A 14,622-nucleotide genomic window follows, 5' to 3' on the forward strand; every position below is an offset into this window, starting at 1 on the left:
ATGAATAGTTACGGTGACCATGTTTAAAGATACTGAACATTGTGCAAACTATTGTCATTTAGCAGCTTCAGTTCAAAAGAATCTGCATCAGGAAATGTGTGGATAAAAGCACAGGTAATGGCAGTGAGAAGTAGACTGACTGAATGTGGAAAAACAGACATACTGTTAAAACTGCACCTATTTTTCTTAAGACATCTCAGGCTGTTAAACGATTTGTAAAAGGATGAACGTCTACAGCATGTAACTGTAATTCTTTACACAAAAAAGGGAAAATATTGGAGCTGATGGTGCTTATGGGTTATTGTGTGATGGTTTTTTCGGTCCGGCCCATCTGAGATCAAACTGGGCCGTATGTGGCCCATGAACTAAAATGAGTTTGACACTCCTAGTCTATCATGTTAGTGAGTGCACAGGTCCGAAAAGAGGGTCACTTTTGTTCTTCAGGACTAAAACGTACACAGAGGTAAACATACTTGTTATAGTTTAAGAAAATCTCACTCTCAGCTCCTTAAATTTAACAAACTTAGGTACGGATCATGCAACCACAACTTTAGCAGGACTTCCATGAGCTATTTCTCTGCCACTGCAGCTACACTTAGGCATGATTTTACCGTTCGGCCTCAGGTAACAAAAGTGTGCATCTAACAACTACTGTACACAGTGCCACTCTGTCCTCTGTGGACAGTCCAGTGCCGATCATCGCCCAGGGTTTCCCCTGGCCTTTAGAGAGGCTTTGAAGGTGAACGTGCCTTCGGCCTTGCAGGAAGACGGAGAGTATAGAGCCACTTTCACATCACACAACAGCCCTGAGAGGCAAACATGGTGCTTTTCAACCCTTTAGGCTACTCAAATTAAAAGTACCACTTTCTAAGAACTCAATAATAACATACAGTATAGTCTGGTAATGCTGAGGCAGAAGATAATAATACTTGGCTAGATATTTATGAGCTAAATAGGCTGGGAAAACCCTTATCCCACTATAAGTATGACAGCTCTCTAACAGGAAGTCCAACAACTAAAATTTACACAAAGAAACACAACAGACATCAAAAAGAGGATGTCATAACAAATTCTTCTTCAGATAGAGGAGATAAATTGAACACACACTCCACTTCACAATTTGGGGCATTTTAGCTTAATTTCATCGAGGGGTGCAGTGTGAAAAATGCAATAATTAATTGCAGCCTTGTTGTCTCATGCAATTAATGAAACAGAACTCTTACCTGCAAAGTCATGGTTTAAATTAAACTCCTCATTAAACACTTGAAAATCCAAATAAAAATAAGCGCGCTCCAGTACCAACAGAGGAGCCCTCTTTCTCGTTCCTTCTACTCTGCGCACACATGAAATTTACGACAGCGCTGATGCAGTACATGGCAGGTAAGGCTGAGACAACCTGCCTGATATGCAAATTTTGTCGCCTGACCGGTGAAGTGGCCATCAGTTATTCAGCGACCAGGCAGCATCCATGGAAAAACATGCCGCTGGATGCAAACGACGGTGAGGGTATGGCTTTGTTCTAAACCCGGAGAAGGAGACCACATTGACAGCACATGCAAATCCAGAGTGGAAATACAAATACACCCAGATGAGAGGCAACAAAACAAGATGACGAAAAACAGAGCTACAAGATCTGTCATTGTGAAGTATTTAGATGACCAGCCTCACTTTTCCCACATCTTATCAAATGAGACATGATTTAAAATTGCTTAACAACGCCAAAATTTTAGCAACCAAACTATCGGACGCCACATTCTTTATTCTCGTTACCACAGTAACGACTACTCTTCCTGTGGTCTACACATAAGCACATAAGCCAGAAACAATTCAATGCACTGATTCAGGCATTGCACACTACTGTTGAGCTGCTGTGGGGGCCACAAGAAGTGTTGCAAGACTGACAAAATGTACTCCAATCAGAGCCTAGAGGACACCCGACTGTCAGAAAAGTCACGTGACTGTCAGAAAAGTCACCCAACTTTTTAATTTTCCATTGAGAGGTTTGTAGAGGGGGGACTGATTTATTGGAATGCAGCCCACGTTTTTAGTGGACACTGTCTAATTGGTACAAGAGGAAGTCCAAATTATCCCAACCTGCCCAAAACTACCTTCACCAGCCCGATTAAACAAAAAGTAGCCAAACTGGATGCAAAACAACCCAATCTGACAAGACTCTGCGAGTCACTAATTGTTGATATGAGTGGAATATTCATTCATAGTCACCCACTTGTGGACAGTCATTCATACTGTGACTGAGCAGAACTCCTGATCGATGAGTAATGCAGAGGTTTATTTAATATCTTTGCAACCGGATCATGCTGCTTTTTGTGGAATTTTTAATATTGCTTTGCTGCTTTTCTATCCGATCCCGCCTCGTCTCATGCCTCACCAGTACCACACTGTATTTGTCTGTAAGTTTCCTCACACAGACGAGAAGTGACAGTCTGCAAAGACTCTCTCCCTGTCGAAGAACATAAAGAACCTGGTTGGTCTTCATTTTCTTTTCTTTTTTTGGTGAGTAGAAACCTTTGGCTCTGACACTAGAGGCTACCGGCCTGAGTATCTAAATCATAGCTAAACTAATAGCTAGATAATGACCACTTTTAGTACGTCACAACGGTTTTCGGCCAACTTATCTGGTTTTCAAGCAATATACCATATCAACTTGATCACTATAAACGGCTGAGCATGGCCGCAGCAGGCTGTACATATATGATAAGGTGTCACATTAAGGCCTTTGCACAATGAGTCTATTTTTTTGGATGCATTTTTTTAAAGCTGTCATCTGAAAAAAAAAAATTGTTACGCACAGAAACCTTGCACACTGATTACAATGTATTTATTGTTCTATTTGTTGTGAAAATTCTTGATAGTACATGACAAAATGAAAAGACACACTTCCTCCTTTGCCTCTCTCCACTGGAGTTACCCATCTGGCTGTCACCACTCCCTCCCTGTCTTTCATTAGGCTCAGCAGCTGCATGAAGGGGTGGAGCTGTCCTCCATATTCTATGTGCGGTCCACATCCTCCTCCTCTTCTTCATCATTCACCTGAATATTACTATCTGACCTGTAAGTGAGCTATCTGAGTCATGAAATGATTCTGCGTGTCTTCGGTCTTGTCGCGGCTGTGTCCCGCTGGCACATTTCTGTCACTGATTCTTGGTCAAACATCTCTAAAGGCTTCTGACAGATGCGAAAAACATGTGAAATCGTATTTATTTTTAGACATGCGACAATTTTGGACAAAAAAAAAGACTCATGAATAAACTGTCAGTTCTTTCAGTTTTCATGATCATACTACTTTGAAATCTTATCAAAGTCCAGGCTTTTTACGGCACTTTCAAATTCATCTGGTGATCTTCCTCAGCAGAAGTTGTCATGGTGACGTTATAAAGTTGACATATAGACAATTATCTCCATGACAACTAACCAAACTTTATCCACTAAAAAAAGACTGAGTGATGCGGTTGAAAGCCCTCAGAAGTTAGTTATTGGACCTTAAGTTGAGATAATTTTTGTTTTTCAAGGTCAATAACGAACTTTCATACTTTAACAAATATACTGAAGAGGCAATTTTTCCCATTTTTTGCAAGCAATAAAATTATATTAACCCGAAAAATTACAACAGTGGGTGGGATTCAGTATCCACTGCGCTTCTTTCTTTCTCTATTTTTCTGTTTATCTTATTTTTGGGACGTGACTGAGTGGAAAAGAAAAGAATAAAAATAATAATATAATCCCTTGTCAGATTCGCTCACGGCTCGCGCAGAAAATAGACCAGACGCCGAACTGGTCGCTGCAAATTGTGAGCCCGCCGCGGAGCTTCCCGGCGCGGCGCGGCCAGTGTGGACGACACAGTCGGTTAACATGGGCGCCGAAAGGAAACTGCCTTCTCTTCTCAGCGCTTCGAGGCTATTCGCGGCGCTTCAGCGGGCGGTGTGGCCCTAGCGTAAGAAGCTCTGCAATCTGAACCACATTTACTCATGCTTTCTTTTTTGTTACACACATTTTTAGGATCAAAAGCTCTCAACTTTAAATACGTGTGACACCAGTGAGAGACAGAGTTGTAAAAATAGTCACCTTTTGATGCAAGGGCAATTTGAGGGGCCCGATTATCACCTACAGGATCTGATAAATTGGGTTATGTGAGGGGCCTAAAAGCTAACAGGAATGTCGTTTGTTCTGCAGAAACCTTGATCCCAAACTGGTCACACTGAAATTAGGATATTAATTTTTTACTTTGATGGTTTATCTGCATGTTGGAGACATTTTATAAGCAAAGACTGACTCTCATTCAAACTTTTTTCTTTATCTTGATCTGACAGATTTAATATTTCAGTGGCTGATTATTATTTCCCTCTCTAATGACTCTCAAAAGAAACTTGGAGACACTATTCCGTTTCTATTAATAACAATAAAGCATCCCAATCATACCAGACAAAGGTCAAACTTACCATGAATTAGTGAGTTCCTAAAAACAGGTCAGACAGAGCAGTCATGGCGTGAGGTAATAGGTTGCTGGATGATAGCAGGCTGGTTGACGGAGTGACTGACTGGTGGACTGTCTGGGCGTCTGTTTGTCTAATTGAGCGGCTGTTTGGCTTGCTGGAGAGGAGCTTCTTTTCACCACAGGGAAGGGACGTTACTGGTCTCACCATCCCTGACCGACTGGCACAGAAAGGGACACGAGAGCTGAGGTGAAATGTGACTACTTCCTCTCCTTATTTCACTCGCTCCTCGTTTTGTTTCACTCGCCGTCGCCTCCTAGGCTTCCTTGGGTCTCGGTGAAAGGGTCATTTATGGACTTGAGAGTGCAGGGAGCGGTGACAGTACAGCATCTGGAGGAACACACGGGACAAAACAGTCAAAATCACAACAGAATCATTTCATCCAGTGAGTGAAATAAAGGTGCAGTAACTTATCTTTGGTGACACTGGTGTGGAAAAACTGGGTTTTCAATGCACTGCAGAGTGTATCACTGCACACATATAATTAAATGTCGGCTCTATCAGCTGACACTCATTTGCTGACATCAGCACTTTTGATGAGAATCCCTTAAATTTGTTCAGAGAACAGACTCGTGACTGAAATGTACTTAAGAGCTTAAAAATAAACTTGTCAGTGTTCTCTGGTGGGCAATTATGTATTGGCCACACTGCTGATTACTCAAGCAGTGGATCAACAACAAAATGTCTCTTTGGCAATTGAGGTCAGCTGTTCATAATAAGTTATGTCTCCATTGTTTCCTGCTTGTCAAAATGTGAGTATTTAGTGCTCTTCTGTTTTACGTAATTGAAAACTGAACATCTTTGTGTTTTGGTAAGTTATTATTTGCATCCTAGACATTTCCATGTGCTCTGGAGAACCAAAAAATTGTTATTTTTCCTACTTTCTGACATTTTATAAACTAAATGTATCATGGCTCAACACTAACTTTTAAAAGTGGTTGCCAAGTTGGCCACCAGGCATCAGCTTTTGATTCTGACACTGAAAATATGGTTGCCATTTGCAGTTATATGTGTATTTAATGATGAAAATGTCACATACATAACTTAAATAAGTTGTATTTAAGTTACTAAACAAATTTCTTTGAAGGTGTATTTCATCTAATTATAAAATTCATGAAACCTTATCTATTCATTTGGGTCTTTGAATCAATGTGCACGTTTGTTTGTGATGTTGACGGGTTAGTCAAACTTCACAACCCACAGTCAAACAACTTCATTTGCTTCGCCATTGTCTCTAAACCAGATGCCTGTGCGCACGTGAGTAAACACACCTGCAGTGTTGTGTGGCTCAAGTTCTGAGAGCAATATTCAAACAACAATAATACAACACATGTTAAAAACGCTGTTATCTAATTTTTATTATATTTTCAATATGGAAACAGTTGTTGCAGCCCTAAACTGTTTCTAAACTACCCCAAACATATCTATGGCACTAACATACTGCCATTTCTTTTTACTTATGGCCCAAAATACGCTTGATACCAATACATCTCCATGAAAAGCTAAGGGATCTGGTCAAAACAAGACAAAGCTAGAAGGGCACTCGGACAGCGCAGACCTCCGCCAAGACCAAATGCCCTATCTTGCAATGCTAACGCAGGTGAAAAGCAATTTGTGTACCTCTTCAGTGATTGGAATCTACTCCTGAATTTAATGGGTTCTTCCATGGCCCACACTACAACCTTGAACCAAGTTTCATGAAAATCAAGCTAGCTGTTTTTCCGTAATCCTGTTGCTAAACAAACCAAACCAAAAACATGACCTGTTGGTGGAGATAGTAACCCAAATCTGGAAATGATCAATGATGCCATCATCGTTTTGTTTAAACACTCATAATGACAAAGACTAAGCCCCTCATCCGTGCCACAACCTAACACTCCATCAGTCAGATGCCATTTGCTGGATTTGGTCCCTGACAGGATCCGACTGAGAGCCTGAAGGCGACAGAGCCTCCTGCATCATGCTGCATGTTTTCATACAGGAATCACTGTTTAAACAACTCATTTCCTTATTAAAGTAGTTAAGAAATGCTCACGTGTCGACCTCAACACTGGAGACTCTTTATGTTGGGAACTATCACCAGTCTGCTGCAACAACGGAAGAGACAACAGACCATCTCTACATTAGTCATTACACAACTGTGTGACATTTAAAATGATGTGCTATACAAAGTACATTAAACATTGTTAGTAATAGTAGTTTTGCCTGAACACAGCTCATTGTCACTTTGTAGCATGAATCAAAACTGAGGATTCACATGAAGCCACCATCCGTCCCATATGACACAGCATGCCATCTCAACACTGTTCCATTTTAACACCATTCCCTCAGCGAGAGAAAAGCATCAATAAGTTTGAAAAGAAAAGTTTCCCTTGTTTAATAAAAGTCTATGAAGAATGATTTTGCATAGCTGTGTGCAAAGATAAGGCTTTTGTGTCAGACTTGTGAGAGTTTCAACCGCATGTTCCCGGAAGGAAGATGGCCACAGAGTCACTACAGTAACATGCTTCCTTAATAAAAGACGATAATATATAGTCATAAATAGTCTAATTAGTCTATTAGGTGATTAGTGAATTGGAAGAAAAATGATCAAAACCTATCTGGACTATCAATTAATCGTTGAGGTAATTTCTCAAGCAAAAATGCCAAAAAATCCGTTCTTATAGCTTCACAATTGTGCATAGCTGCTGCTATTCTCTGCTTTGTACTGTGTAAACTGAAATATTTGAGTTTTGGACCGCTGGTCACACAAGACATGAGATTTTTAGACGTCACTTTTTCACTATTGACCGATGTCCCAACTGGTCTAGCCATGAGTTCCATATCTTGCCTTAGTCATTAGTTCACGCTCCACACAGTTTCATATATTCAGTGTCACACTTGCATTTGCACATGTCGTCATTCTAGGTTGTGGTCTCGTAGTCACGTAGCTGTCCATTAGTCGCTCACGCTACAGTAGAACGCAGCTCGGGCTGCTTTTTCCTGACCGAACCCGACCCGAGTCCGAGACAGTTGTAACCTAGCCCAACCAGACCCCGACAGACTTCCTTAATTTTAAGTCCGAATCCGACCCGAGCCCAACGCAGTTTGTTACCAGACATAGTTATTGTTGTCATGGTTACAGCTTGTCTGTTTACCGTGATCACACATGGATGGTGTGTAAATGACCATCAGAAGGCTGCTGTTACACACAGTCAATTGAAGCAGAGCCAGTGTTGCGTTCAGGCGTTGTCACGTAAATAAAAAATTCCAGCATTTGAATAGGCCATAGCACAACAAGAGGGCCGAACCCAAACCGCGCTGAGCAAAATTTCTGATTTGATATACGAACCTGGCTCGACCGGTCGTGTTGGGCTCGGGTCGGGTATCCACACTCTGCTCTACAGCAGGAAACGGCACTTGGAAATAAAAGCTCTGTGACAGAAATTCACTGCACTTCAAAATAAAGTGTGCTTTTCACAAACTTGACACGTGCGTAAGTCACTTGCAGTCCATTTAGAGAGGAGCCACGATCCACTTTTGGACCGCGACCCACTAGTTGGGAACCACTGGCTAAACAACAGACCAAAGAATCTTAGACAATAACCAGCTGATCAACTGATAATGAAAGTTATTTGCAGCCTTAGACTGAACCAGAAACAGTTAGTCTCTGACTAATGACAGATTAAATCATGCTATTAATGATTATAACAAATGAAAATGCAGCTGCGAGTCCACATCACATCACAACTATCTCAACCCTGCCTCTGTAAAGACACACCGCGGAATCTCAGTGTTTGTAGTATGCATCTACAGGTAAAATATCTCCACCCTGAAAGCACACACAAGACAGCTGGTGTTGTGTGAAACCTCTCTGGCTGCAGAGTAAAAGCTGAATGAGATGAATCAGGAAGTCTCTCAGGATGTAGTGTCAACACAACCTGAGCTCCTCTGACTCATGAGGTCAAAACGACAGCAGCACTGGCACTATAAGGAACAACTTTATTATCATATCAACACGTTTGTGGCCTTTATCAGGGTCACCCTCCTCTGACTCAACACATCCATGGGACTCTGCAGTGTGGGTGCTCCCTCAGCTGTGCACGACATGAGTGCATGGCAGCAGAGGGAGGAAATCAAGTCAAAGCTGCGCTAAAATGAACTTTAAAGTGAAGCAGAGAGTTTATGGTGGATGCATGGAGTGAGCTGTCGCATCAGTGGATCTGTTGCATCTGCCTGCAGGCCCGTGCATATCTTCAGATAAGAAGTAGGCAGGCTCATCGGACCCGGCTCTCTGCCTCTGTGCACTAGCTCTGCTGGCTAGCTGCTGGGCTGGGTGTTTTGCATGGTTTCTCCTGCAGCTGTCCGACCCATCTGAGCCCAGCCGCTGCAGGTCCGAGCAGCCGGCGGAGAGAGGAGCTCCCCTCCCGGCTGACACCGCGGAGGGATAACGCGATCACGCAGAGGGCTGCACGGCTCTGACTGTCGCACCGAAAAATTGTCCACAAATCAAACACCACCCACTTTCTCCTTGCTAGCTTTAGCCGACAGTCTGAGATCCGCTATCTCTCGCAGCGAGAGGAGGAGGTGGCAGCTGAGCAGCAGCAGCTAGCGCCGTGCTAACGTCAGCTAGCCTGCCCGTGTGGAGCATTAGCGGAGAATAACCAGCATCTTACCCCTTTGTGTTGGGCTGTCAGTGTCCTAGGATGATGGGTGTGAAAGCGCGATGTCCCGATGCTTATTTAGCGACATCGTAAATGGGAATCCTGCGGTGTAATGTCCATCGCTGCTGTTTTTCTGCCATCCGCCCCACTTCAGCACCGAACGCCACCGAGCCCCTGGATGCACTGCGCAGGCGCGCTGCCACCGCTGCTCTGTGGCTGCAGTCGGTGAGAAGATGCACTGCTGAGGCTCCACACACAGTCTGTGCTGCACACACATACCACATCCCTGCTGCACAACTCCAGAACACAAGATAGTCATTTAAAAACGCTGCCGCGCTCAGTTTATTAAATATCAGACATTTTCAGGTGGCATATCCATAAAAGACCTCAAAATACAGCCTGTCTGACACAAAAGAAAACTACTTAAGTTTATAATAAAGTTCAGAAGGCCACTATTCATATAAAAGGAAATGTATCCCCAGGTTATAAGCCAGTAAAAATAAAAAAGCCTCTATAAACTCACAAACACAACCTCCTGGAGTGTTACATAAAAGCAATTTCTGCAGGAAATAGTGACTCCAGTGATGTCACACACTTTTATTTTTTCGTTACAGCATTTTAGCTATAGTGTCACTTTTGTCTAATTTCTAATTTAATTTGAAATGGCACTCCTTATATCCTCCTTAAATCACATAATATCTTGTGTAATATATATAGCCCTCTGTTGCCATTAGCTACATTTATAATGTCCACATCATATTTTTAATATACATTATTTGGTATTTTATAACATCTACACAGCGTAATGGTTCTCCAGTGCATTATTTAGACATGTGGTTATTTTGTGGTTATCGGTGAGTCATACTGTTATGTTCATGTGTTCAGAATGAATAACAACCTGGTATTAAAAAAAAAAAGCCATGGACATGGAATGGAACATGGAAATATATCATAACTGTACATCACAGGTGACTTCAAATGAAATCTGCTCAGTAGAGACAGTAGAAATAACCTGCACAGGGCTGTGGATCACCATGACAAGTACTCAATTTGAGACTGTGCATGTGTTTCTGTTACAGATTCTGCAGAGACAGATCACAAACATGTCCGTTATCATTATAAAATTGGCAGTAACTTTGTCTAAAGTCAAGTAGCAAGGCATGTAAATGGGTGTTTTACGCTAGAAGTGAGACAGCTAAAGGTATATTTGAAAGCAATACCTATTCCTGACATGCAAGGATCAATAATTTTAGTTATAAGCCATTGATGCATTCATTCATTCATTTATATCTGCTATGTATTGTCAGAGATCTGTACAGTCCTACACAAAGTGAACCAGAGCATCTTTCCCTGACTTTATTCTGTAGCTTACATCGTCACGTGTCATCCACTCAGCTGAAGTCACATTTTAAAGAATGAATCATTTCTGCTGTGAACGTCTGAATTACTGTCTCTCAGGTTTTTGTATCTGGATGTGTCACTCAGCCAACGTGCATCTGCAGCGTGAGAGTCTCCTCCAGTGAGCCTCAGTAGTGATGACTAAACTATATTTTCCTACCGTTAACACAGGGGGGCACCAAAACTCTGCTCTCTCTCTCTCTCTCTCTCTCTCTCTCTCTCTCTCTCCCCCTCACACACACACAAACACACACACACACACCTGCTCTGATATAGCGGTGACAAATCAGTAAATCTACTCGATCACGCTGCGTGGAAAGAAAATGACAAGAACATTATCACTGCTACAGTGACAATTAGAGGATTTTATCTGGCAGATAACACATTTTCTTTCAGGGGTGCGTAAAGACAATCATCTCAGTGCTTTTCAAATCTTCTCAGAAGGTAAAACTGTTTATAAATACGAGACTGAATGGAGCTCTGGAAACATACAGGAATGGATGCATTTAATCTATTTATTTAGGTAGTCCTCCATCTTCATCTGACACATTCAGTATTTAGATATGAGGATCCAGGACTCTCTAGAGGGGGGGTGGTGAGAAAGGTCACGAGAGGGAAACCATGATGGGACATGTGCATGTTCCTTGACACCACTGGCTTATTAATAGGGCTCTGAAGTGGCTCAGATCAACTCCTGTTTTCTTCACAAGCTGTTGTGCTGATTTGCATGTGAAAAGGTCAAAAGCTCTACTCTGCTCCATCATGGCTCCCGAACATGCAGCAGTGACTGCTCTGGCAGAGAGCGACGCATGTAATGAACAAGACAACTCTGTGTGTGTGTGTGTGTGTGTGTGTGTGTGTGTAAGGGATGAACACTGAAGTCCAACAAACTGAATCCAAATACTCTGCATGTGCAAGGGATTGTGATCAAGCAAAAGAAACGACTGAGCAGCACCAGTGTGTTTGCAGAGGAATCAGTGTACATGTGGGCGTTTGGTTCAGAGACAGAAAAGAGGGAATGAAATTAAGGGAGCCAGACAGCTTTTGATCCAAAAGTTGTTGAGACAATTCAGTCTGGACCGAAGCGTTGGATAAACCGACAGACTGACATTCCCTGGAGCTACACTGCTGCATGTCCCCTCAATCACACCTTAACCTGCAGACCATAATACCATCTCTGCTCCATGACTGTGTCTGTGGAGATATCTCTCACCCTGTGGTCATTGTGTTTGTGTGATTTATTGAACCGGGCTCAGGCAGCCCTCTGGGGCTTTTTCTGGTGGTAATTCGCTTGACTGCTGATTGTATATATACAACCCTGTGTCCAAAAAAAGTTGGGACGCTGTGTAAAACATAAGTAAAAACAGAATGTAATGATTCAAAAATCCTTTTCAACACACAGAGGAGGGAAATTATTATTAAACACATCAATTTTCTTTCATTAAATATATTACCAGTGCAGATATTCACATGAAATTAAAAACCAGACATTAGTATTAACTCAATAAAACTATGCTGATAATGAAACTGGAACATTTTAATCTCTAAAAATTATGTTCAATAAAGTGGAATAATACTTGGAGATGCCTTTGTTTGCAGTGCCAGCTTCAAGACTCGTTCTGTCTGAAGAAACTAATCTCTCACAGAAGAAATTTTTGGCTGATTCTTCCACACAGACAATCTTTAAATATTGACGGTTTTCGGAGGCCTGCTTGTAAATAATAAAAAAAGAAATTTCACTTTCAAAACTTCAACAATTAGAGTCCTCAGTTTCTAAATGCTTACTGATTGTTGTTAAAAGAAACATTTATAATGCCCGTGTTGCAACTTTTTTGGCATCAAATTAAGAATGAAAGTATATTTACAGAAAGAAAAAGTTCATCAGTTTGAACAATGAATAGCTTTGTACTGATATTCAATCGAGAGAGACAGAGGAATGAAGTAAAGATGATATTTGATACAGAATATGAATGTACAGATTAACAGATGATTTGTGCTGATTAAGATTTAACAGAGGTCTTTGGTGGTTGGACACCAGAGGGAAATATTTTGTGATTGAGGGACATCTGAGTGACAGCAGGATAAATCCCCCCATGGAGTCCAGACACTGGTGCTGGCGCTGGTGGCTGATGACTCTGTGGCTGCTGACTGCTGAGGCCGATGAGGCTGATGAATCCGTCAAGACTAGTGCTGTGTCTCAAATCGCGTACTTCTGTACTTACACTTAGTATTTTGAGTGCATAAGTGCATTCACACTGAGAAGTATGGAAAAATGCAGTGCACTATGAGTCCCCGGATGGTGCACTCAAAACGGTCAAGATGTGAGTGTGGAACTATGGACACTTCTCACCCTCAATGGTCACCATCTTGGCTACGTAGTGGAACAGGAGGGAGCACTTTTCAAAGTGGAAATAGCGGCCGAGGACTGTGCGGCCGTGAACATCACTGCATTGTACAAATACATGTGTTTTTTGCACTAAGCACCACTATACTGTTGTTGGGTATAAGCCAGCAGTATGTTTATTGGGTTAATTTAACAGTCTGTAATGATTTGGTGCCACGAACGATAACGCGAATGCTAATGCTAATTTGATAACTAGCTAATTTGAGGTTGTCATTTCCTGTGAGTGCACAACAGCCGTGTTTGGTTTGAGACACTACCCTGTCGAAATTTGTGCACTACGCCAATGAGTGCATAGTAGCCTGGTTCCAGACCATAGACCCCGCCAACTCAACTGTCTGGCATACTTCAATGAATTTGCGATTTATCTCGTCCAAACGCTGGACAGACCAATGAACGCAGGGGGTCTAGCGATTAGCCAATCAGCGCCACGCTGATGTCAAGCTGTACGCCGGTGGGTAACTGGTGAGGATAGCAACAATAGCGACCACTACAGATCCTACAGACCACATTAACGATGCTATCGAGGTATTTCGCCACTACTCGCGTTAATGGAGGACCAAATTAAGGAAGCTGCTAAACTGGATTTAATGGCGATGCAGCTGGGCGTGCACGACGACGGAGACATTTTAAACGGGCAATGCTCGCTTGTTTTCGGCACCCCCGAGGCATGGATACTAATGACGTCAGATTCTGGGTGAGTCGTTGATCTCTACTGATTGGTTAGGGAAAAAATCAAATTCCCTCCCCCTTGTAAATCGCCTTCAATGGAAGCCATGTCAGACTGAAGGTTCTGGGAGCTTCAGTCTGACACTCAGGCTAAGTGCATAGTGCACATACTGTAGTATACTACATAGACGTATACTAACGGAAGTATGTTGGGGTGACCATATTTTGATTTCCAAAAAAGAGGACGCTCGGCCCGGCCATGAGATAGCCTACTTTAATGATACTCGCAGTTTACTCAAAGATGCCTTATAATTTTAATATATTTAAAGTTTATATGTATGGATAGAAAATTCAGTTATATTACAAAATAATATCTCTCAAAGACAGAAATTCAGATAGGCCCCAATAGGGGACACATACACACACTAGAGTGTGGCGATCCGAGCCCGACGGGTCCCAACGGGTCGGCCGGGTTTGGTCAAAAATGCATAAACTGTATTTGGGCTTGGGTCGGATTCGGTCAGCTTTCAGTGAAAATGTAGTGTAAAAATCAATAAAATCCTATTGTCTGTCCTGTTTATTGCTTGGGGACTGTTATTTACGTGACAACACCTGAACATAACACACACACACATTGGCTGTTTGTTTCTACTGCTCCCCTCGCTGGAAGTCTCGGACCTCCCGCCACCCACCTCCGCCTTGATTAAACGCTGAAAATAAAATAAAAGAGGGAGATAGGTTTTTCCTATTTTATCTTATTTTGTTATATTTCTCCCTCTCCTCTCGCTGGAAGTCTCGGACATTCCGCCTCCCGCTGCTGTCTCAAACACGGAGGTCTCCTTCTCCGCAGAGCATCCACAGCGCACGCCCGGCCTGTTAAATAGCCTGTAACCATAACAACTGTGTGACACAAACTCAGTGCTTTAGTAATTAAATAATGTCGGGCTCGGTTCGGGTTCGGACAGAGATATGTGGCCCATGCCACACTCTAACACACACA

At 42.3% G+C, this 14,622-nt stretch overlaps 1 protein-coding gene across 2 annotated transcripts in view; it reads right to left on the bottom strand.

Moving 5' to 3' along the window:
- Positions 1-9,327, bottom strand: part of rgs17 (regulator of G protein signaling 17) — a 28,438-nt gene extending 19,111 nt beyond the window's left edge. The window contains exons 1-2 of one of the 2 annotated variants that reach the window (XM_049600673.1): positions 9,167-9,327; positions 4,458-4,841 (exon numbers count right to left, since the gene is read on the bottom strand). In XM_049600673.1, the coding sequence (XP_049456630.1) occupies positions 4,458-4,460 (3 nt within the window). In that variant the 5' untranslated portion in view covers positions 4,461-4,841; positions 9,167-9,327. Of the gene's footprint in view, positions 1-1,223; positions 1,327-4,457; positions 4,842-9,166 lie in introns of those variants that run through there. The other variant, XM_049600672.1, reaches the window with a different exon arrangement.
- Between the last annotated feature and the right edge of the window lie 5,295 nt (positions 9,328-14,622).

Source organism: Epinephelus fuscoguttatus, linkage group LG16 (assembly GCF_011397635.1).
Source record: "Epinephelus fuscoguttatus linkage group LG16, E.fuscoguttatus.final_Chr_v1".
Classification (NCBI taxonomy): Eukaryota; Metazoa; Chordata; class Actinopteri; order Perciformes; family Serranidae; genus Epinephelus; species Epinephelus fuscoguttatus.